The sequence below is a fragment of the Pristiophorus japonicus genome, chromosome 24 (genome assembly GCF_044704955.1).
Source record: "Pristiophorus japonicus isolate sPriJap1 chromosome 24, sPriJap1.hap1, whole genome shotgun sequence".
Classification (NCBI taxonomy): domain Eukaryota; kingdom Metazoa; phylum Chordata; class Chondrichthyes; family Pristiophoridae; genus Pristiophorus; species Pristiophorus japonicus.
Genome location: NC_092000.1, coordinates 27,770,580 through 27,794,792, shown reverse-complemented (window position 1 = coordinate 27,794,792; position 24,213 = coordinate 27,770,580). Strand labels below are relative to the sequence as shown.

The window sequence follows — 24,213 nt, the reverse complement described above, 5'->3', positions numbered from 1 at the left end:
AAACGTTTCTATGAGGTCCCCTCTCATTCTTCTGAACTCCAGTGAATACAAGCCCAGTTGATCCAGTCTTTCTTGATAGGTCAGTCCCGCCATCCCGGGAATCAGTCTGGTGAACCTTCGCTGCACTCCCTCAATAGCAAGAATGTCCTTCCTCAGGTTAGGAGACCAAAACTGTACACAATACTCCAGGTGTGGCCTCACCAAGGCCCTGTACAATTGTAGCAACACCTCCCTGCCCTTGTACTCAAATCCCCTCGCTATGAAGGCCAACATGCCATTTGCTTTCTTAACCGCCTGCTGTACCTGCATGCCAACCTTCAATGACTGATGTACCATGACACCCAGGTCTCGTTGCACCTCTCCTTTTCCTAATCTGTCACCATTCAGATAATAGTCTGTCTCTCTGTTTTTACCACCAAAGTGGATAACCTCACATTTATCCACATTATACTTCATCTGCCATGCATTTGCCCACTCACCTAACCTATCCAAGTCGCTCTGCAGCCTCATAGAATCCTCCTCGCAGCTCACACTGCCACCCAACTTAGTGTCATCCGCAAATTTGGAGATACTACATTTAATCCCCTCGTCTAAATCATTAATGTACAGTGTAAACAGCTGGGGCCCCAGCACAGAACCTTGCGGTACCCCACTAGTCACTGCCTGCCATTCTGAAAAGTACCCATTTACTCCTACTCTTTGCTTCCTGTCTGACAACCAGTTCTCAATCCATGTCAGCACACTACCCCCAATCCCATGTGCTTTAACTTTGCACATTAATCTCTTGTGTGGGACCTTGTCGAAAGCCTTCTGAAAGTCCAAATATACCACATCGACTGGTTCTCCCTTGTCCACTCTACTGGAAACATCCTCAAAAAATTCCAGAAGATTTGTCAAGCATGATTTCCCTTTCACAAATCCATGCTGACTTGGACCTATCATATTACCTCTTTCCAAATGCACTGCGATGACATCCTTAATAATTGATTCCATCATTTTACCCACTACCGATGTCAGGCTGTTTTCTCTCTCCCTCCTTTTTTAAAAAGTGGGGTTACATTGGCTACCCTCCACTCCATAGGAACTGATCCAGAGTCAATGGAATGTTGGAAAATGACTGTCAATGCATCCACTATTTCCAAGGCCACCTCCTTAAGTACTCTGGGATGCAGTCCATCAGGCCCTGGGGATTTATTGGCCTTCAATCCCATCAATTTCCCCAACACAATTTCCCGACTAATAAGGATTTCCCTCAGTTCCTCCTCCTTACTAGACCCTCCGACCCCTTTTATATCCGGAAGGTTGTTTGTGTCCTCCTCGGTGAATACCGAACCAAAGTACTTGTTCAATTGGTCCGCCATTTCTTTGTTCCCCGTTATGACTTCCCCTGATTCTGACTGCAGGGGACCTACGTTTGTCTTTACTAACCTTTTTCTCTTTACATATCTATAGAAACTTTTACAATCCGTCTTAATGTTCCCTGCAAGCTTCTTCTCGTACTCCATTTTCCCTGCCCTAATCAAACCCTTTGTCCTCCTCTGCTGAGTTCTAAATTTCTCCCAGTCCCCGGGTTCTCTGCTATTTCTGGCCAATTTGTATGCCACTTCCTTGGCTTTAATGCTATCCCTGATTTCTCTTGATAGCCACGGTTGAGCCACCTTCCCTTTTTTATTTTTACGACAGACAGGAATGTACAATTGTTGTAGTTCATCCATGCGGTCTCTAAATGTCTGCCATTGCCCATCCACAGTCAACCCCTTCAGTATCATTCGCCAATCTATCCTAGCCAATTCACGCCTCATACCTTCAAAGTTACCCTTCTTTAAGTTCTGGACCATGGTCTCTGAATTAACTGTTTCATTCTCCATCCTAATGAAGAATTCCACCATATTATGGTCACTCTTCCCCAAGGGGCCTCGCACAACGAGATTGCTAATTTCTCACTCGGGTTAAACTGATCGGTCGTGCTCCGAAGCTGCGGCTCGATTCCCTGGTTCCCTCTTCCGCCCGGTACAATATTTCACACAGCTCACTGAGCTCACCCAGAAAGCCCTGGTTTCGAGCCTGCAGTACGCGATCTCCTCATTCCTCGCGGCCCAGCCTTCCCCCACATGGGTCACCCCGATTCACCAGCCCACGTCTTGCAGCCGCCATGTTAGCGCGCTCCCGCTTGTTCTTCCCCCAACCCCCCCCCCGCGGGAATGGGACTTGAACCCACAACCTTCTGGCTCAGAGGCGAGTGTGCTGCTCAGTGAGTCACAGCTGACACTCTATGGCTACAAGCCCACAGATAGTTGGGAGTTACCGCACCAGGACAGGAGGCCTTCTCCTGTACTGTCCAGCAAAGGTGGAGGAAGCTCGGCCAGAGATGTACAAACTCATCCTGGTGTCACTGCACCCTTTCCCCAACGGGCGGCTGTTACTACGAGCGGCGTAACGAGATCACGGGTGCGGATGGTTTCGGGGGTACTGACTAACCCGTGCCTGGATTACAGCAGGTTCCCGCCGTGCAAACCTTGGGACCAATATTTATCTCTCAAGCAACATCACTAAAAACAGATTATCCAGTCACTATCACATTGCTGTTTGCTGTGTGCAAACTGGCTGCTAGGTTACTTGCATTACAACAGTGACTGCACTTCAAAAGTATTTCATTGGCTGTGAAGCGCTTTGGGTCGTCCGGTGGTCGGGAAAGTCGCTTGCATTTCCTTAAAATTGACCCCACCCCCACAATCATCATGGCAACCAAAATGAAAAAGCAGCGATGGCGTTGTCGTTCTGGTGGGGAGGGGGTAGAGGGGTGCGGGGGAGGGGGGGGGGAAGAGGAGTGCGGGGGAGGGGGGGGGGGGGAAGAGGAGTGCGGGGGAGGGGGGGAAGAGGAGTGCGGGGGAGGGGGGGGGGAAGAGGAGTGCGGGGGAGGGGGAAGAGGAGTGCGGGGGAGGAGGGGGGCGCACGGTTCGGAGCGGCCCTGGACGCTCAATGCTCTGGGCTCTGTCAGACTCCCTTATCCCAGCAGCAGGATCAGGCCCATGACATTGTGCAATCTGGTCTTAAGCCACGTAAATCCCAGGCCCTGGCAAACGGGTCTCTCTTCCCCTCCGCCCCGGGCCGAGTTACACCAGCTCTGACTGGGGGCCATGCTGTCCCCCCCTTCCCTCCCTCCCCCCCCCCCCTCAGTGCCGACTCCCGGTGCTGGTGGTACGGCCCTCCCACAGGCCCGACTGCCCTGCCGTCACCCACCCGAGCGCTGGTTCCCCATGTGCCAGCCTCACCAGGGGGCACATGATGCCCCGCCAGCTGTTGGGACCCCAGAAACTTCCTTTGCACCCTGTCCAAGGCACTAACAACAACTTGTATTGATATAGCGCCTATTAACATCGTGAAACATCTCAAGACGCTTCACAGGATCGTTATGAGAAAACAATTCAACACTGATCCGCATAAGGAGAAATTAGGACAGGTGATTTGGTTAAAGAGGTAGGTTTTAAAGAATGTCTTGAAGGAAGAAAGTGAGGTGGAGAGGTTTAGGCAGGGAGTTCTAGAGCTTGGGGCCCAGGCAACAGAAGGCACGGCAACCAATGGTTGAGCGATTATAATCAGGGATGCTCAAGAGAGCAGAATTAGAGGAGCAGACATCTCGTGAGGTTGTGTGGCTGGAGGAGATGACAGAGATAGGGAGGGGCAATGCCATGAAGGGATTTGTAAACAAGGATGAAAATTGAAATTGAGGCATTGCTTAACCGGAAGCCAGTGTAGGTTAACGAACACAGGGGTGATGGGTGAGCGGGACTTGGTGTGAGTTAGGACACGGGCAGCTGAGTTTTGGATCACCTGTAGCTTACATAGGGTAGCATGTGGGAGGCCAGCCAGGAGTAAGTTGGAATAGTCATGTCCAGAGGTAACAAAGGCATGGGTGAGGGCTTCAGCAGCGGATGAGTTGAGGCAAGGGCAGAGACGGGTGATGTTACGGAGGTGGAACTAGGTGGTTTTAGTTATACTGCGGATATGTGGTCGAAAGCTCATTTCAAGGTCATCGTTCCTAAAGTTTGAGGCCCAGAATTGGTCACAATACTCCAGCTGAGGCTAACCGGTGACTTGTAACCATAAGCTTGGTGCCAGATTTGACTATATGGCTGAGACGTGGACCATATACAGTAGACACCTCAAAGCGCTAGAGAAATACCACCAACGCTGCCTCCGCAAGATCCTGCAAATCCCCTGAGAGGGCAGACACACCACGTCAGTGTCCTCGACCAGGCCAACATCCCCAGCATCGAAGCACTGACCACACTCGACCAGCTCCGTTGGGCGGGCCAGGGCCACATTGTTCACATGCCTGACACAAGACTCCCAAAGCAAGCGCTCTACTCGGAACTCCTACACGGCAATCGAGCCCCAGGTGGGCAGAGGAAACGTTTCAAGGACACCCTCAAACCCTCCTTGATAAAGTGCAACATCCCTACCGACACCTGGGAGTCCCTGGCCAAAGACCGCCCTAAGTGGAGGAAGTGCATCCGGGAAGGCACTGAGCACCTCGAGTCCCGTCACCGAGAGCACGCAGAAAACAAGCACAGACAGCGGAAGGAGCGTGCGGCAAACCAGACTCCCCACCCACCCTTTCCTTCAACCATTGTCTGTCCCACCTGTGACAGCGGCTGTAATTCCTGTATTGGACTGTTCAGTCACCTGAGAACTCACTGAGTGGAAGCAAGTCTTCCTCGATTTCGAGGGACTGTCTATGATGATGGTGATTTATAAAGGGTTAGCCTAACTGCCTTGATTTAATACTCTTACGGAATGAAGACTGAAAAATAAGCCAGTGTACAGTTTTAAATGAATCAGTCGGAGTGCAAAATCACAGTTCAATCCTGACCTTTCCACCTCCCTCACCATCACATCCAGTTTTCTGCTGCCCTTGAATAGTCCTCCCTTTTACATAACATAAGCTTGGTCAAAGAGATAGGTTTTAAGGAGCGTCTTGAAGGAGGAAAGAGAGAGGTGGCGAGGTTTAGGGAGGGAGTTCCAGAGCTTGGGGCCTAGGCTTCAGAAGGCACAGCTACCAATGGTGGAGCGATTATAATCAGGGATGCTCAAGAGGGCAGAATTAGAGGAGCAGACATCTCGGGGGGGTTGTGGGGCTGGAGGAGATGACAGAGATAAGGAGCATAAGAAATAGGAGCAGGAGTAGGCCATACGGCCCCTCGAGCCTGCTTTGCCATTTTATACGATCATGGCTGATCTGATCATGGACTCAGCTCCACTTCCCTGCCCACTCCCCATAACCCCTTATCCCCTTATCAGTTAAGAAACTGTCGATTTCTGTCTTAAATTTATTCAATGTCCCAGCTTCTACAGCTCTCTGAGGCAGAAAATTCCACAGATTCACAACCCTCACAAGAAATTTCTCCTCATCTCAGTTTTAAATGGGCTGCCCCTTATTCTAAGATCATGCCCTCTAGTTCTAGTCTCCCCCATCAGTGGGAAACATCCTCTCTGCATTCACCTTGTCAAGCCCCCTCATAATCCCATACGCTTCGATAAGATCACCTCTCATTCTTCTGAATTCCAATGAGTAGAGGCCCAACCTACTCAACTCTTCCTCATGTCAAACCCATAATCTCCAGAATCAACGTAGTGAACCTTCTCCAAACTGCTTCTAAAGCAAGTATATCCTTTTGTAAATATGGAAACCAAAACTGCACGCAGTATTCCCGGTGTGGCCTCACCAATACCCTGTATAACTGTTCCTCACCTAACTGGCTGTTGTTCACGCGTTTAAGTGGCCAGGTCCCAAAAGAGGCGTGCGTTTGGGGCCAGAAGAGGCAGGGGCCCAGGGGCAGCCTGGACCAGCCCACACTGCGATATGTGTGCACACTAGGTCTGTGCAGCAGAGCTGGTCTCCAGTCGTCCTGGTTAACCCTTGCCACTGGACCAAGGCCTAGCTCTGTCAAGCCCGTGTGGTGGCTGGTGTGCAACGGCCACCCCACGTTAAAAAAATCCCCGCACAGGCATCTTCCACCCTTCAACATGTAGTTCGGGATCTGGAATATTAGGTCCTTCATTGAAACACCTGTGAACTCATCCCTTTTTGGCGTGGAAGCAAGTCATCCTCGATTCAAGGGACTGCATATGATGGTGCTTTTATAGTCCATCCTCTTTGCAGAGCGAGCGTGCATGGGTGTACCCAGACAGGAGGGGAATTGAGAAACACAAATTCAAGGTCAATGTGTTTACAGGCCGAGGAGCTGCTCGACGTGTGGGAATGGAGAGCATTATCCACATTGCGATCACAGCTGGAGATGGAAGCCCTCAGCCAGTGCACGGGTGATAGCAGAGGATGGTCTAAACAAAACATGCTTCCCGCGGGACACTGAATTCCCCACACCCTGCCCATCGCACAGTGCCAACAAGCTCCTTGCCCCGGGGGTTTGGATACCAAGCTGCAGTGAGTGGAACACGACAAGCTAAGGATAGCGTATCCCTCGGCAACTTAAGACCACGCAAGTCACACAATCTGTGCAGATTCATAAACAAGCCAATATTTCCAACTCAAACTATTGCCCGCTGGAGATTTAGGAATCCTAGAAATTACAACGGACCATCTTCCACACAAAAAGACTTGCATGTCTCAAAGTGCTCTTCAGCCTGAGCTGGGCGTCCAAGTCAATGGGGGGAGGGGGGGGGCGCGGAGCCAGCCTCCTAGAGAAAGACTTGCATTTATATAGCGCCTTTCACGACTACTGGACGTCCCAAAGTGCTTTACAGCCAATGAAGTACTTTTGGAGTGTAGACACTGTTGCAATGTGGGAAACGCGGCAGCCAATTTGCGCACAGCAAGCTCCCACACACAGCAATTAGATCAATGATCAGCTAATCGGTTTTAGTGATGTTGGTGGAGGGATAAATGTTGCTCAGGACACCCCCTGCTCTTCTTTGGAATAGCGCCATGGGATTTGTTTTTTTAAAAGTTATATCCGAAGGGGCAGACAGGGTCTCAGTATATCATCTTATCCAAAAGACGGCACCTCCAACAGTGCAGCACTCCCTCAGCACTGCACTGGGAGTGTCAGCCAAGATTTATGTGCTCATATCCCTGGAGTGGAACTTGAAGCCACAACCTTCTGACTCCGAGGCGAGAGTATTGCCCATTGAGCCACGGCCGACGGAACCAGTATCCTAATCCCACCCCGTCCCTTCAATCGCCTCTCTAACTTGTTCCTAAACGTTGACATGGTCTCGGTTTGTAACGCTAAATCGGTTGTGAATTCCACAGCCTCTCAACCCACTATGTTTAAAAAAAAAGGTTCCTCCTGCTCCCTGTCCTAAATCTATATCCAGATCATCCTGTCCTAGACTGTTGGAACTACTGGAAACAGTACCTTTCTATCCATCCTGTCCCATCGCTTCATAATGTGTACCTAAGGAACGAATATACTTGCCATTGAGGGAGTGCAACGAAGGTTCACCAGACTGATTCCTGGGATGGGGGGATTGTCCTATGAGGAGAGATTGAGTAGACTAGGCCTATATTCTCTAGAGTTTAGAAGAATGAGACGTAATCTTATTGAAACATACAAAATTCTTACAGGGTAGATGCAGGGAGGATGTTTCCTCTGGCTGGGGAGTCTAGAACCAGGGGTCACAGTCTCAGAATAAGGGGTCGGCCATTTAGGACTGAGATGAGGAGAAATTTCTTCACTCAGAGGGTGGTGAATCTTTGGACTTCTCTACCCCAGAGGGCTGTGGAAGCTCAGTCGTTGAGATCGAAAGATTTTTGAGTATCGAAGGATATTGGGATAGTGCAGGAAAGTGGAGTTGAGGTAGAACAGCCATGATCTTATTGAATGGCGGAGCAGGCTCGAGGGGCCAAATGGCCAACTCCTGTTCCTAACCATCGCGGTCAAATCTCTGTGCAAGCTCCTCTTTTCCAAATGGAACCAGCCCATCTGAGAGAGCGAGAGCTGGTGGGTCTGAACCCCAGCAGGAGAATAATGGGGAGACACACAAAGTTGCCTGTTGACTGGGATTTCCCCCAGCAACAACTTGCATTTATATAGCGCCTTTAACATCGTGAAACATTCCAAGGCGCTTCACAGGAGGGATTATCAAACAAAATTTGACACTGAGCCACGGAAGATGTCTGGACATTTGACAAAAGCTTGGTCAGAGAGATAGGTTATATCATCATCATCAGTCCCTCAAAATCGAGGAAGACTTGCTTCCACTCCAAAAGTGAGTTCTCAGGTGGCTGTACAGTCCAATACGGGAATTACAGTCTCTGTCACAGGTGGGACAGACAGTGGTTGAAGGAAAGGGAGGGTGGGACTGGTTTGCCGCAGGCTCCTTCCGCTGCCTGCATTAGTTTTCTGCATGCTCTCGGCGACGAGACTCGAGGTGCTCAGCGCCCTCCCAGATGCTCTTCCTCCACTTAGGGCGGTCTTTGGCCAGGGACTCCAGGTGTCGGTGGGGATGTTGCATTTTATCAAGGAGGCCTTGAGGGTGTCCTTGAAACGTTTCCTCTGCCCGCCTGCATCTTAAAAGGAGGAAAGAGAGGTAGAGAGGCAGAGGGGTTTAGGGAGGGAGTTCCAGAGCTTGGGGCCCAGGCAGCTGAAGGCACGGCCACCGATGGTGGAGCGATTAAAATCGGGGATGGACGAGAGGCTTGACTGGAGGAGCCAGAGATCATTTAGATGCATTTAAGGAAAATCGAGGGTTATGCGGACAGAGTCGGATGAGGAAGGACAGGAGGAGACTCGAGTGGAGCATAAACAGTGGTTGGGCCGAATGGTCTGTTTTTGTACCGTATGGTCTGTGTAATTCTATCTGAGGGGTGTGGGGCTGGAGGAGAGAGAGAGAGAGAGAGAGAGAGAGAGAGAGAGAGAGAGAGAGGGAGGAGTGGGGGGGGCTATGGAAGGATTTGAACAGGAACAGACAACCAGCACAGCAAGTTTTAATCCAGTTAACCTGCCACCCACACATACCTGCAAGGGCCAGAGCTCCACCCTTGGCCTATCCTGCACTAGTTTATCTGGCTTCAAACCGGTGAGGAACCTACATTTCTATAGTATCTTTTCTCGGATCTCAGATAGCCCATAGCACTTCACATACAATGAATGGCTGCACATCAAAGTCACGGTTTGTAAATGAAGCAAGCGCGACAGCCCATTCTGACACAGCAAGATCCCACCAGGAGCAAGGACGGGAATGGCCAGTTAAACCGGTTCTCGGCTGAGGGATGAATATTGGCCGGGACACCGGGGAGAACTCCTCTGCTCTTCTTCGATACAGTGCCGTGGGATCTTTTACATCCACCTGAGAGCGCAGGCCGGCCCTCAGTTTAACGCCTCATCCGAAAGACGGCACCTCCGGCACTGCACTGGAGTGTCAGCCTAGATTGTGTGCTCAAGTTCCTGGAGTGAGACTTGAACCTACAACCTTCTGACTCAGAGGCGAGTGTGCTACCCACTGAGCCACAGCTGACGCTGTAGGGCAGCTACAATAGTCCGTAGCATCCCTGGGCAAGGAAAGGCAGAAGTTCTCGGTCTCGATTAGGCTCATCGGTGATACCCCCCACGGTGGAGGAGCCATTCTAAATTATAATCTAAATCCACTGCAGATCCCTTCCATTTTTTTTACCTAATCCAACAGTGAGTTCGCTGGAATCTGCCACCGTCCACTTTGTTGTTCTATATTTAAATCATTCCGTCACCATTTTAAACACAGGCCAAAATTCATCACCAATTAATCAGTGTCCAGAATTCATCGAGCACTTGGTATGGGCTCTGCTCTCACCCAGCAGGGACTCACACCAGAGATCAGCTCACAGGATCACACACACCAAGAGACAGAGAGACACAGAGACAGAGAAAGAGAGAGAGAGAGACACAGAGACAGAGACAGAGAGAGAGAGAGACAGAGAGAGAAAGACAGAGAGACACAGAAACGGAGAGAGAGAGAGAGAGAGACGGAGACAGAGAGAGAGAGAGAGAGAGAGAGAGAGACGGAGATAGAGAGAGAGAGAGAGAGAGACACAGAGACAGAGATAGAGAGAGACAGAGACATACTGGATTAGGCAATGACATTTTTGCCTCAGTTCCAGGCGGAGGAGGAAGGGGGGAGGGGAAGGATCAGTCAGTGAGCTGTGAGTGCCTGTTAATGAGTTCCATAATCCTGGAGCTTGTGACTCACTGAAGGAATCCTCTGTGCCACTCACTGATAACTCAGTGTCTTCCCCTTTTCCACAGACCCTGGAGGTGTTATACTCTTCACTGGGAGGGTTTACTCCCCCAGCACTGCCCTCCCGGGGCCATTCCTCCCGCTGGAACCAGTGCCCGCATGTCAGCTATTCTGCCATAGAGGCATCACGTGAGCCCTAGCCCGCCTCATTTTCCAGGAGGGCCAATAACAGACCAGAAGTGAAAAGCCTGGCTCGGATGCACCTTCCCTCATGGTGGGGGCCATGCTGTCACCACTCAAATTGACTAAAGTCAGCAGATCGGGAATCAAACCTGGGATCTTTCTGATACTGGTGTTCTCCTCCCCACCCCCCCCCCCGCCCCTTTACCTCACTCTGCCCCTCCCCCCCCACTGCATTCGGCCAACCCTTCTCCACATCCCAAAATCCCCCACTCTGTCCCCAGCCCCCCTCTGCAATCCTGCTTCCTCCCTCCTCAGTGGGACCACCCTTCACCCCCTCCCCCCCCCCCCCCCCCGCACACTGGGCACATCATCTTCACTCCTCAGACCCTCTTCCCCAGCCCCCCCCCCCTTGCCCTTCTCACTCCAATCTCCCCATCCCCCACTCCAATCTATTTCCCCCCCCCCCGCCACCCTTCCATCAACAGGCTGTGCTGATAAAATGGACTTTGCTGTACAAAGCCCTGGTTCGACCTGGAGCACTGTGAGCAGTTCTGGGCACCACAACTCGAAGGATATATTGGCCTCGGAGAGTAGGTTTAACAGAATGCTTCCTGGACTCCAAGGATTAAGTTACGAGGAGAGAAAGATTACACAAACAAGGGCTATATTCCTTAGAAGTTAAACAGTGGAGGGGTGATATGATCTAAGTTTTCATGATATTAAAGGGAACAGATAGGGGAGGTAGAGAGAGACTATTTCTGCTGGTTGGGGAGTCGAGGACTCGGGGGCAGAGTCGAGAAATGAGAGCCAGACCTTTCAGGAGTGAAATTAGGAAACACTTACACACACACACACACACACACTTACACACACACACACACTTACACAAACACACACACACACACACTTACACACACACACACAAACAAACACACAAACACACACAAACACAAAAACACACACACACACACACACACTAAATTAGCATAAAGCAAGAAAGACTCCCCAGCTCTTTAAAACAGAGCCCACATCCGAACAACTGACTCAAAGTGAAACTAAATGAGCCACCGCTCACGTATTTGAGAACAAAACTAGCTACCAACGCACCTGACCCACCCTGGAAACCCCCTTGTACCTGACGCAGCATTTTCCCCACCCCCTCACCGTCTGATTTCATTGAATAGACGAGTGGGGTTTTCTTCAAAAGATTGGACAAGGGCGACACAACTGACAGGTGGCAGACACAGCCGAAGAAAGGCTGGAGGTTGACCCGCCCAGAGACATTGGCTCCACCGAGAACAAACCGTTCGTCGGCTGTGGTTCAGTGGGTGGCTCTCTTGTCTCGGAGTCAGAAGGTCATGGGTTCAAGTGCTACCCCAGAGACTGGAGCACAAAATCTAGGCTGGCTGACACACCCCGTGCAGTGCTGAGGGAGCGCCGTACTGTCGGAAGTGCCGTCTTTCGGCTGAGCCGGAAGGGCCGAGGGCCCAGGGTCAGCCCACACTGCGATATGTGTGCGCACTGAGTCTGTGCAGCAGAGCAGGTCTCCAGTCGTCCTGGTTAACCCTTGCCACTGGACCAAGACCTGGCTCTGTCAAGCCCCGTGTGGCGGCTGGTGTGCAACGGCCACCCCACGTTAAAAAAAAACACGCACAGGCATCTTCCACCCCCTCAATTGGAGTTCAGGACTGGAACATCGGGTCCTTCATTGAAACATCTGTGAACTCATGAGGAAGCAAGTCATCCTCGTTCGAGGGACCGCCTATGATGAGTCTTTCGGATGAGCCGTTGAACCGAGGCCCCGTCTGCACTCAAGCCGGTGTAAAAGATCCCATGGCACTATTTCGAAGAAGAGCAGGGGAGTTATCCCCGGTGTCCTGGCCAATAGTTATCCCTTAATCAATAACACGAGAACCAGTTCTGACAAAAAAGTTACCAACCTCAAACGTTAACTGTTTCTCTCTCCACAGATGCTGCCTGACCTGTTGAGTGTTTGTAGCATTTTCGGTTTTATAGCACTAAAACCAGACTTTCTGGTCATTATCACAGAGCTGTGGGAGCTTGCTGTGTGCAAATTGGCCGCTGCATTTCCAACATTACAACAGTGACTACACTTCAAAAGTACTTCATTGGCCGTGGAACGCTTTGGGAAGTTCGTGAAAGGGGCTATAGAAATGTTTTTTTTCCAGAAACATCACCCCAAACACAGCTCTCAATATCCATAATCTGGCAACTGTACAAGACGGCGTCACTAAAGTTGGCAAAGCGTTACAAGGCTGAGTGGCTGCACTGGCCTCTCACGTCGAAACTCCGCTGGATAATCTGGCTCAGAGGCCAGGCCACAACAGGGAGTGGCACGTGCTGGGAATTCGGAAAGACAGAGCAGCAGGGCAAACGGGCAACACCTCAGACAGCTTTGCCGTGAAGCATGAGGACCCGGATTTCCCCGCGCACCACGATAAGAAGTGCGGGGAGAACGGGCCAGAATATGACCCAGCAGGCCCCATCAATCCAGCTCCAAATTCTTCAACTAGTCTGAAAGATTGGCCCCGTGGACTTACGGGTCGACTAAGAGACGCGTAAATCTACTTTTAGGGCCAAGGGGCCAACCCTGGTCTAGCGGAGAACAGCAGTTTGCCTCATCACCTTTCATTACATGGGCAATTTTCCTGTAAACTTCTGCTGAAACCTTCATCCATGCCTTTGTTACCTCGAAACTTGACTGCTCCAACGCACTCCTGGCTGGCCTCCCACATTCTACCCTACTAAAGGTGATCCAAAACTCGGCTGCCCCGTGTCCTAACTCGCACCAAGTCCCACCCACCCATCCCCCACTGTGCTCGCTGACCTACATTGGCTCCTGGTTAAGCAACGCCCCGATTTCAAAATTCCCATTCTGGTTTTCAAATCCCTCCATGGCCCTCGCCCCCTCCCTATCTCTAATCTCCTCCAGCCCCCACCCCACCCCAGAGATGTCTGCACTCAAATTCTGCCCTCGAGCATCAGTGATTATAACTGCTCAACCATTGGTGGCCCCAAGCTCTGGAACACCCAGCCTAAACCTCTCCACCTCTTTCCTCCTTTAAGACGCTCCTTAAAACCTACCTCTTTGACCCAGCTTTTGGTCACCTGCCCTAATTTCTTCTTATGTGGCTCGGGGTCAAATTTATTTGTTTTGTCTTAACAACACTGCTGTGAAGCGCCTTGGGACGTTTTACTACGTTCAAGGCACTATATAGATACAAGTTGTTGTTGTAAATGCAGGAATTTCCGGCGATCATGGCCATCACGTTCCCCACTGGTGGGTATTGTTTAGGGCTGACCAAACTTGGACACACAGGGTCATCTCAACATTACTAAAATCAGATTCCAGACAGCCAGTCCCCTTGAGCTGGCCCTTGGTGGGTAAACTACTGAACCCAACTCCCCGGCAGACTTTTGGGCCTAGTTTATTCTGTTGGTTTATTCGCGCAGTAACGCGAACCAGATCTAGCAGTGCACGGGCCGGGAGTTTATTCAGTGATCTCCCGGCATCCGAATCAAAATGTCCCAAATATAAAAAGTAGGCCTCAGGCCTAGAAGTAGGCAGAAGGCCCCAGCAACAACAACAACTCATATTTATGTAGCACCTTTAACGTAGTAAAACATCCCAAGGCGCTTCATAGGAGTGTTTTTAAGACGAAACAAATAAATTTTACACCGAGCCACACAAGAAATTACAAGAGAGCGTGGTCACGGAGGTAGGTTTTAAGGAGCGTCTTAAAAGGAGAGGGGTTAGGAGGTGGAGAGGTTTAGGAAGGGAATTCCAGAGCTTGAGGCCCAGGCAGCTGAAAGCACGGCCACCAATAGTGGAGCGATTATAATCAGGGATGCTCAAGAGGGCAGAATTAGAGGAAGATAGACGTCTCGGGGGGGGGGGGGGGGTTGTGAGGCTGGAGGAGATTACAGAGATAGGGAGGGGGCGAGGGCCATGGAGGGATTTGAAAACAAGGATGAGAATTTTGAAATTGAGGCGTTGCTTAACCGGGAGCCAGTGTAGGTCAGCGAGCACAGGGGGTGATGGGTGGGCGGGACTTGGTGCGAGTTAGGACACGGGCTGCTGAGTTTTGGGTCACCTCTAGTTTACATAGGGTCGAATGTGGGAGGCCGGCCAGGAGTGCGTTGGAATAGTCAAGTCTAGAGGTAACAGAGGCGCGGATGAGGCAGTGAGGCCTCCGGGCCTGGTGTGCAAATGAGTCCAAGAGGAAATAATAACAATGCAAGCATAAACCACACACACACATATGCACACCCCACCACAGCTCAAAGGTCAGCATATGACAGAGATTTATTAAAACCGTACAAAACATTTTGGTGGTTGGAAGATGAGAGGGTGGAACAGCGACTAAAAGTAAACCTGGCAGATCACATTTCGCATATAGCCACAGGCTCCATTTACACACGAGAGCTGCAACCTCAGTAACTGGGAAAGGCAACTTGCTTTTCCTCGAGACCCTTCCCCCGACACTCCCCAAGCGAGGATTTAAAGATCGTATCTTGCGAGGTAGACATCCTCACAAGGTTTCTAGAAATTTCACTTTTATCACAGGCGGCCTTCAGCTCTGGAACTCCCCCCCTAAACTTCCCCGCCTCTCTCGCCTCCTTTAAGACGCTTCTTAAAACCTCCCTCTTTGACCAAGCTTTTGGCCACCTGCGCTAATTTCTACTTATGTGGCTCGGTGTCAAATCTTGTGTCTTATAATACTCCTGTGAAGCGCCTCTACGTTTTACTATGTTAAAGGTGCTATATAAATGAACATTGTTGTTGTTTTGTAGCCTCTTACCCTCCCCCTCCATAGTTTTCTCGCTCGCTCTCTCGCTCGCTCCTCCTCCTTCCCTTACATCAACAACTTGCAAAAAAAAAAAATCTTAGAGTTCACAATTCCTCTGCAATATTAAATGCCAGCAAATGTTGCTAATCCAGATTGGAGATTAAGTTACTAAATCAGTAAACAAACTCTTCCCTCCCAGGACAGTTACTTAACAGTGTAATATTTTTAATTTATTCGATCACAGGATGTGGGCGTCGCCAGCCAAGCCGGCATTTACTGCCCATTCCTAGTTGCCCTGGAGAAGGTGGTGGTGAGCCGCCTATACAACCGAGTCCAGGGGCCGCTGCTCGCCTTTTATGGCCCCGACCTGCCGCTGATGGTCTCTGGCGGGTCAGGGCCCGGGAGCAGCGTGGCGGGATACCACGGCAAGGTACAGCTCGAGCCGGTGCAGGAGGGAGACGGCAGAGAAGAGTGCGACTGGATTGGACGTCAGCAAGGTCCAGGTCGCTGACTGGAGCGTGGGCAGGTACAGCAGGAGCGGTGAGGTCGGGGCGCAAGAGCGGCGAGAGACTGTAGAGGGACGTGATCGGGGCCCAGGCGAGGCGAGGGCCCAGGGGCAGCACGGGCCCAGCCCACACTGCGATATGTGTGCGCACTAGGTCCGTGCAGCAGAGCTGGTCTCCAGTCGTCTCGGTTAACCCTTGCCACTGGACCAAGACCTAGCTCTGTCAAGCCCGTGTGGTGGCTGGTGTGCAACAGCCACCACACGTTAAAAAAATCCACGCACAGGCATCTTCCACCCTTCAGGATGTAGTTCGGGACCTGGAATATCAGGTCCTTCATTGAAACACCTGTGAACTCATCCTTTTTTGGCGTGGAAGCAAGTCATCCTCGATACGAGGGACCGCCTATGATGATGACAACTCAATGTTTCGCTGGGCCATTTCAGAGGGCAGTTAAGAGTCAACCACACTGTCGTGGGTCTGGAGTCACATATAGGCCCAGACCGGGTAAGGGCAGCAGATTTCCTTCCCTAAAGGACGTTAGTGAACCAGTTGGGTTTTTACAACAATCCGGTACTCTCATGGTCACCATTACAGACACTAACCTTTTATTGCAGATTTATTTAATTGAATTTAAATTCCCCAGCTGCCGTAGTGGGATTTGAACTCACGTCTCCGGATCATTAGTGCAGGCCTCTGGATCACTATGCTACCATTCCCCATTGATGTCAGGATTATTGACAGAGGTTAATATAGCACCTTTAACATAGTAAAACGTCCCAAGACACTTCACAGGAGCGTTATCAAACAATAATTTGGCACCGAGTGGCCAAAAGCTTGGTCAAAGAGGTGGGTTTTAAGGAGCGTCTTGAAGAAGGAAAGAGAGGGAGAGGCGGAGAGGTTTAGGAGGGAGCTCCAGAGCTTGGGGCCCAGGCAACAGAAGGCACGGCCACCAATGGTGGAACGATGGAAATCGGGGATGCTCAAAGGACAGAAATGGAGGAACACATTGATCTCAGAGGGTTTTAGGGCTGGAGGAGATTACAGAGATATGGAGGAGCAAGGTCTTGGCAGGATTTGAAAATAAGGATGAGAATTTTGAAATCAAGGTGTCACTTAACCGGGAGCCAATGTAGGTCAGCGAGCACAGGGGGTGATGGGTGAGCGGGACTTGGTGAGAGTTAGGACACAGGCAGCCGAGTTTTGGATGAGTTCATGTTTACGTTGGGCAGAAGATGGAAAGCCGACCAGGAGAGCAAGTCTAGAGGTAACAAAGCCATGGATGAGGGTTTGAGCAGGTGAGCTGAGGTGGGGCCGGCGAGAGGCGATGTTATACAGGTGGAAGGAGGAGGTTTTGACGGAGCGGGTGTGGAGTCGGAGGCCCAGCTCAGGGCCAAGTAGGACGACAAGGCTGCAAACGGTTTGGTTCGGCCTCACACAGCTGCCATGGAGAGGGAGGGAGTCAGTCGCTACGGAACGGAGTTTGTGGCGGGAACTGAAGACGATGCCTCTGGTCTAACCAATATTTATTTGGAGGAAATTTCTGCCCTTCCAATACTGTATAGCTGGGTGTCTTCAGCGTACACGTGGATGATGTCGCCAAGGGGCAACATGTAGATGAGAAATAGGAGGGGGCCAAGGATAGATCCTTGGGGGACACCAGAGGTAACAATGCGGGGGTGGGTTGAGAAGCCATTGCAGGCGATTCTCTGGCTACGAGTGTATAGACAAGAATGGAGCCAGCTGGACGATGGAGAAGGAGGATGGTGTGGTGAACCGTGTCAAAAGCAGCAGACAAGTCGAGAAGGAGGAGGAGGGATAGTTTACTTTTGTCACACTCACAAAGGATGTCATTTGTAGCTTTGAGGAGGCCTGTTTCAGCGCTGTGGCAGGGGCGGAACCTGATTGGACGGAATCCAACAAGGAGTAGCAGGAAAGATGGGCGCCAGTGTTTGCTCTCTGCCAACAAGCATTCAGGGATCTTCCTGTGCAGTGGAGTTAAACACGGACTTTACCAAACGAGCCTGTCAGCGACCGCCAAGCTCAACTCTCTGTACAGTATTTCTTTTGTACATCCGAGAACCTGACCGAAGATACATGTGACAGGTTTGGAAAAGGTTACTTCCCAGTTGAAGCAGACAAAAACGTTTGACCACAACCGCCCAGGTGCCATGGACTTTGACACAAACAACGCAAACATTGAACAGATATGGTCTCTCACCCGGTCTAGTTAGGTTATAAAAGCCGATGATGGATTAAGCAGGCTAATTTCCAAATAGCTAAATATGAAACTAGCCTGTGGTGTTTTGAATACCATAGAAGTCAATCATCGTTAATGGAATAAACGGGAAATTAAGATTTACGATTGGGGAATTGAGCAAATTTAATAAGGAAACAGCATTGCAGGATATAGAATCATAGAATGGTTACAGCACAGAAGGTCATTCGGCCCATCAAACCCGTGCCGTGCATTCCAGATCCTAACCACTCGCTGCATAAAAAGGTTTTCCCTCATGTCGCCTTTGGTTCTTCTGCCAATCACCTTAAATCTGTGTCCTCTGGTTCTCCACCCTTCCACCAATGGGAACAGTTTCTCTCTATCTACCCTGCCCAGACCCCTCATGATGTTGAACACCGCGTTCAAATTTCCTCTCGGCCTTCTCTGCTCCAAGTCTCTCATTCCTGGAATTATTCTCATAAATCCTTTCTGCCCTGTCCAAGGCCTTTACATCCTTTCTAAAGTAGTGTCCAGAATTGGCCACAATACTCCAGTTGAGGCCGAACCAGCATTTTGTACAGGTTCGTCACATTTTGCCTCTATTTATGAAGCCCAGGATCCTGCAAGCCTTTTTAAACTGCTTTCTCAACCTGCCCTGTCACCTTCAACGATTTCGGCACAGATGCCCCCAGGTCTCTCTGTTCACGCACCCCCTTTAGCTTATACGTCCTCTCCTCATTCTTTCCACAAAAATGCATCACTTTACATTTTTCCGCATGAAATTTCATCTGCCACGTGTCCGCCCAGTCCACCAGCCTGTCCATGTCCTCTTGAAGCCCATCAGCATCCTCCTCATTGCTTACTATACTTCCAAGTTTTTTGTCATCTTCAAATTTTGAAACTGTGCCCTGTGCACCCAAGTCCAAGGCATGAATCTACATCAGGAAAAACAGTGGGCCCAGTACCGATCCCTGGGGAACACCACTGTACACCTTCCTCCAGTCTGATAAACAACCGTTCCCCACTACTCTGTCTCCTGTCACTTCGCCAATTCCGCATCCATGCTGCCACTGATGGGACATAGCGGTGAAGGAAATGGGAAATTATCCACGTTAGACACAGTCTAGAACCAAGCAGCTTCTTGGCTGCGTCACATGACCCCAAGCCGACACTGTGGTGGCCACACGCTGGAAAAGATGGCAATTTGTGCGATAAAGTAGACTGCTCAGTCGTTTGCCTGTCAGACGCCTGAAGTGAGATTCGTGTTTTTGAGGAAACTTAACTGCTAAATAAATAATCTATTTTTTTTTTTAAACCAATCAATTTAGAGGTGTGGTTAAACATACTTCTGCCAAAGGCATGAAAATCTCTCGCTGGCAAGTGAACTGCGGTCTGCATTTCCAGACTTGACTATTCCAATGCACTCCTGGCCGGTTTCCCACATTCTAACCCACGTAAACTAGAGGTGATCCAAAACTCGGCTGCTCATGTCCTAACTCGCCCAAAGTCACGCTCAGCCATCACCCCTGTGCTCGCTGACCTACATTAAGCAACACAGATTTCAAAATTCTCATCCTCGTTTACAAATCGGTCCATGGCCCTCGCCCCTCCCTATCTCTGTAATCTCCTCCAGCCCCACAACCCCGCCCCCCACCCTTTTCTGCCCTCCTGAGCATCCCTGATTATAATTGCTCAACCATTGATGACTGTACTTTCTATTGCCGAGGCCCTAAACTCTGGAATTCCCTCCCTAAACCTCACCGCCTCTCTCTCCCTCCTTTAAGACGCTCCTTAAAACTGACCTACGTTAAAGGCACTTCATAAATTGTTGTCGTCGTTGCTTGGATTCATTTTTAAATCGCATTGATGCAGCTATTTATTTCTGAATGTTTGTCGTCAGGATTTCACACATCGCAAATCATTTTGTGTGTGTGTGTAACATTTGCAGCTGATTTTGAACGTTTGCAGTTATGGATCACAGGCATTGCAAACAGTATCTCAAACCTCACTAGTGTTTTGTGTATTTTTTTGTCTTGGCAGTATTTATAAACCTCATGTATTAATAATTGCAGTTCTGGCTGAAAAATGTATGCGCTAGGAACTGTAAACCACCAGCCGCAGGTCAGGGCCATAAAAGGAACGAATGTTCGGGGGCCCCGCGAGCTGGTACAGGAGGGCGATGACTTTGCGAGGGACGACGACTTGGAGAGGGGCGACTGCATTGGACGTCACCAAAAATGAAGTCCCTGATGGGAGCGCGGGCAGGTACAGAAGGAGCGGCGAGGGTCGGGGCAAAGGAGCGGCGAGAGATTGTAGAGGGATGTGATCGGGGCCCAGGAGGGGCGTGAGTTCGGGGCCCAGAAGAGGCGAGGGCCCAGGGACAGCACGGGCCAGCCCATACTGCGATATGTGTGCACACTAGACCCGTGCAGCAGAGCTGGTCTCCAGTCATCCTGGTTAACCCTTGCCATTGGACCAAGACCGAGCTCTGTCAAGCCCGTTGCAAAGCATTGGGGTTTATTTCTAAAGGGATAGAACTGAAAAGCAGAGAGTTAAGGCTAAACTTGTATTGAACCTCGGCTTGACCACACTTGAAATATTGTGCAGTTCTGGTCTCCATATCACAAAAAGGACATAAAGGGATTGGAGAAGATGCAAAAGAGGGCTTACACGAATTATACCAGAACTGAGATTATAAATATCAGGAAAGTCTTAAAAGGCTGGGGCTCTTTTCTCCAGAAAAAAGGCAAGATTATGAATGGGTTTGATAGAGTAGAGTAGACAACAACTTGTATTTATATAGCGCCTTTAACGTCCCAAGGCGCTTCCCAGGAGTGCTAGGAGACAAAAAATCTGACACCGAGCCACACTAGGTAGAAATTAGCGCAGGTGACCAAAAGCTTGGTCAAAGAGGTAGGTTTTAAGGGGCGTCTTGAAGGAGGAGAGAGAGGTAGAGAGGCTGAGGAGAGGTTTAGGGAGGGAGTTCCAGAGCTTGGGGCCCAGGCAGCTGAAGGCACGGCCACCGATGGTTGAGTGATTATAATCAGGGATGCTTGAGGGCAGAATTAGAGGAGCGCAGACATCTCGGGGGGTTGTGAGGCTGGAGGAGATTACAGAGATAGGGAGGGGCGAGGCCATGGAGGGATTTGTAAACAAGGATGAGAATATTGAAATTGAGGCATTGCTTAACCAGGAGCTAATGTAGGTCAGCGAGCACAGGGGGGATGGGTGAGCGGGATATGGTGCGAGTTAGGACACAGGCAGCTATGTTTTGGATCACCTCTAGGTTACGTAGGGTAGAATGTGGGAAGCCAGCCAGGAGTGTGTTGGAATAGTCAAATAGGGAGGACAGACGCACCAACATTAGCGTCCTCGTCCAGGCCAGCATTGAAGCACTGACCACACTTGATCAGCTCCGCTGGGCAGGCCACACTGTTCACATACCAGACACGTGTTCTACTCGGAACTCCTTCATGGCAAACGAGCCAAAGGTGGGCAGCAGAAACATTACAAGGACACCCTCAAAGCCTCCCTGATAAAGTGCAACATCCCCACTGACACCTGGGACTCACTGGCCAAAGACTGCCCTAAGTGGAGGAAGTGCATCCGGGAGGGCGGCGAGTACCTCGAGTATCGTCGCCGAGAGCGTGCAGAAATCAAGCGTAGGCAGCGGAAGGAGTGTGTGGCAAACCAGTCCCACCCACCCCTTCCCTCAACGACTATCTGTCCCACCTGTGACAGAGACTGTAATTCCCGTATTGGACGGTTCAGCTACCCAAGAACTCACTTCAGGAGTGGAAGCAAGTCTTCCTCGATTCCGAGGGACTGTCTATGATGAAGGAATAGTCAAGTCTAGAGGTAACAAAGGCATGGACGAGGGCTTCAGCAGCAGATGAGACGTAGAGAAGAGGTTTCCATTTATGGGGGTGTCCACAGCCAGGGACACTAATCAATCCAATCAGGAATTCAGGAGCACCTTCTTTACCCAGGGAGTGCTGAGAATGAGAACTTGCTATCACAAAGGGTAGTTGAAGCAAATAGTATAGATGTATTTATGGGGAAGCTGGATAAACACGAGGGAGAAAGGAATAGAAGGACATGTTGATAGGGTGAGATGAAGTAAGGTGGGATGTGGCTTTTGGGAAGAGTATAAACATGAGGACATGTTCTGTGCTGTAAATTCATAAGAACATAAGAAATAGGATCAGGAGTCGACCATTTGGCCCCTCGAGCCTGCTCCACCATTCAATAAGGTCATGGCTGATCTGATCTTGGCCTCAACTCCACTTCCCTGCCCGCTCCCCATAACCCTCGACTCCCTTATCGCTCAAAAATCTGTCTATCTCCACCTTAAATATATTCAATGACCCAGCCTCCACAGCTCTCTGGGGCAGAGAATTACACAGATTCGTGACACTCAGAAGAAATTCCTCCTCATCTCCGGTTTAAATGGGCGGTCCCTTATTCTGAAACTACGCCCCCTAGTTCTAGATTCCCCCACGAGGGGAAACACCCTCTCTGCATCTACCCTGTCAAGACCCCTCAGAATCTTATACATTTCAATAAGATCACCTCTCATTCTTCTAAACTCCAATGAGTATAGACCCAAGCTTTCTTTATATGACAACCCCCTTCAACATCATGAACTTTCTCTGAACTGCCTCCAGTGCAAGTATATCCCTCCTTAAATACGGAGATCAAAACTGCACGCAGTACTCCAGATGTGGCCTCACCAATACCCTGTACAGTTGTAGCAGGACTTCTCTGCTTTTATACTCCATTCCCCTTGCAATAAAGGCCAACATTCCATTTGCCGATTACTTGCTGTATCTGCATACTAACTTTTTGTGTTTCATGCACAAGGATCCCTCTGTATCCCGGCATTTTGTAATCTCTCCCCATTAAAATAATAATTTGCTTTTTCATTTTTCCTACAAAAGTGGATAACCTCTTATTTTCCCACATTGTACTCCATCTGCCCATTTTTTGCCCGGTCTATATCCCTTTACAGATTCTTTGCGTCCTCCTCACAACTTCCTTTCCCACCCATCACCCAAATTCACGGCCACGCGACGCAACAATGGAAGAGACTCACTCAGGATGATGACCACAGTCTTCATGAGGTTCATCATGGTCTCCTTGTGCCGGTGCTGGAAGGTGGTGTGCTGGGACATCCTCTGCGTCTTGTGCTTGACGTAGCAGAAGATGTGCATGTAGACCACCAGCATGATGCAGAAGATGACCAGGTTGGAGACGGCCCAGAAGATCAGGTAGCTCTGGCTGTAGAGCGGGGCCATGCGGGAGCAGCTGGCCAGGTGGCACACACAGTTCCAGCCCATGTTGGGGATGAGGCCCATCACCACGGCGGTGGCCCAGATGCAGACGATGAGGATGATAACCCGCTGGTTGCTCATCTTGCTGTGCAGCTGCATCTGGAAGACGGTCTGGTGGCGCTCCACGGCAATGGCCAGGAGGTTGGCCACCGAGGCGGTCAGGCTGGTGTCGATAAGGCCCTGTCGCATGAACCAGGTGCGCACGGTCAGCTGCGCAGTGCGCGGGCCGGTGTGGAACATGAGGTACATGTAGGCGATGCCCGAGAAGAGGTCAGCGGCGGCGAGGTTGGCCAGCAGGTAGTAGATGGGGTAGTGGAAGCGGCGGTTGATGGCGATGGCCGTGACCACAAGCGCGTTGGCCAGAATGACGATCACACACACCACCAGGCCCAGGGAGACCACTAGCCTGTCCTTGGTCCTCCACTTCAGGCTTAGCTCTTTGCCCGTGCTGTTGTAGAAGAACCAGACGGAGTGATTGTAGTAGCACTGCCCCATGGCGTGTCCTTCGGTCGCTCACACGGCCAATCTCAGCTTGCACCTGCCAATTAAAAACAACGTCAATACCAACCGAGCCACCATCGCATTGGCCCCACCGTCAGCCCTGGCTCAGTGGGCAGCACTCTCGCCTCAGAGTCAGAAGGTTGCGGGTTCAAGTCCCACTCCAGAGACTCGAGCACATAAATCTAGGCTGACACTCCCAGTGCAGTGCTGAGGGAGTGCCGCACTGTCGGAGGTGCCGTCTTTTGGATGAGACGTTAAACAGAGGCCCCGTCTGCTGACCCTATTGGAAGAGGAGAAAGGGAGTTCACCTCGGTGTCCTGGGCCAATATTTATCCCTCAATCAACATCGCTAAAACAGATTATCTGGTCATTATCACATTGCTGTTTGTGGGAGCTTGCTGTGCGCAAATTGGTTGCTGCGTTTCCTACATTACAACAGTGACTACACTCCAAAAGTACTTCATTGGCTGAAAAGTGCTTTGAGACGT

The 24,213-nt window shown here is 50.5% G+C and overlaps 1 protein-coding gene across 1 annotated transcript in view; it reads right to left on the bottom strand.

Moving 5' to 3' along the window:
• Positions 1-24,213, bottom strand: part of LOC139237837 (lysophosphatidic acid receptor 1-like) — a 203,644-nt gene that overhangs the window by 118,186 nt on the left and 61,245 nt on the right. The window contains exon 2 of the mRNA XM_070867064.1: positions 22,987-23,762. Within this exon, the coding sequence (XP_070723165.1) occupies positions 22,987-23,719 (733 nt within the window). The 5' untranslated portion in view covers positions 23,720-23,762. The remainder of the gene's footprint in view (positions 1-22,986; positions 23,763-24,213) is intronic.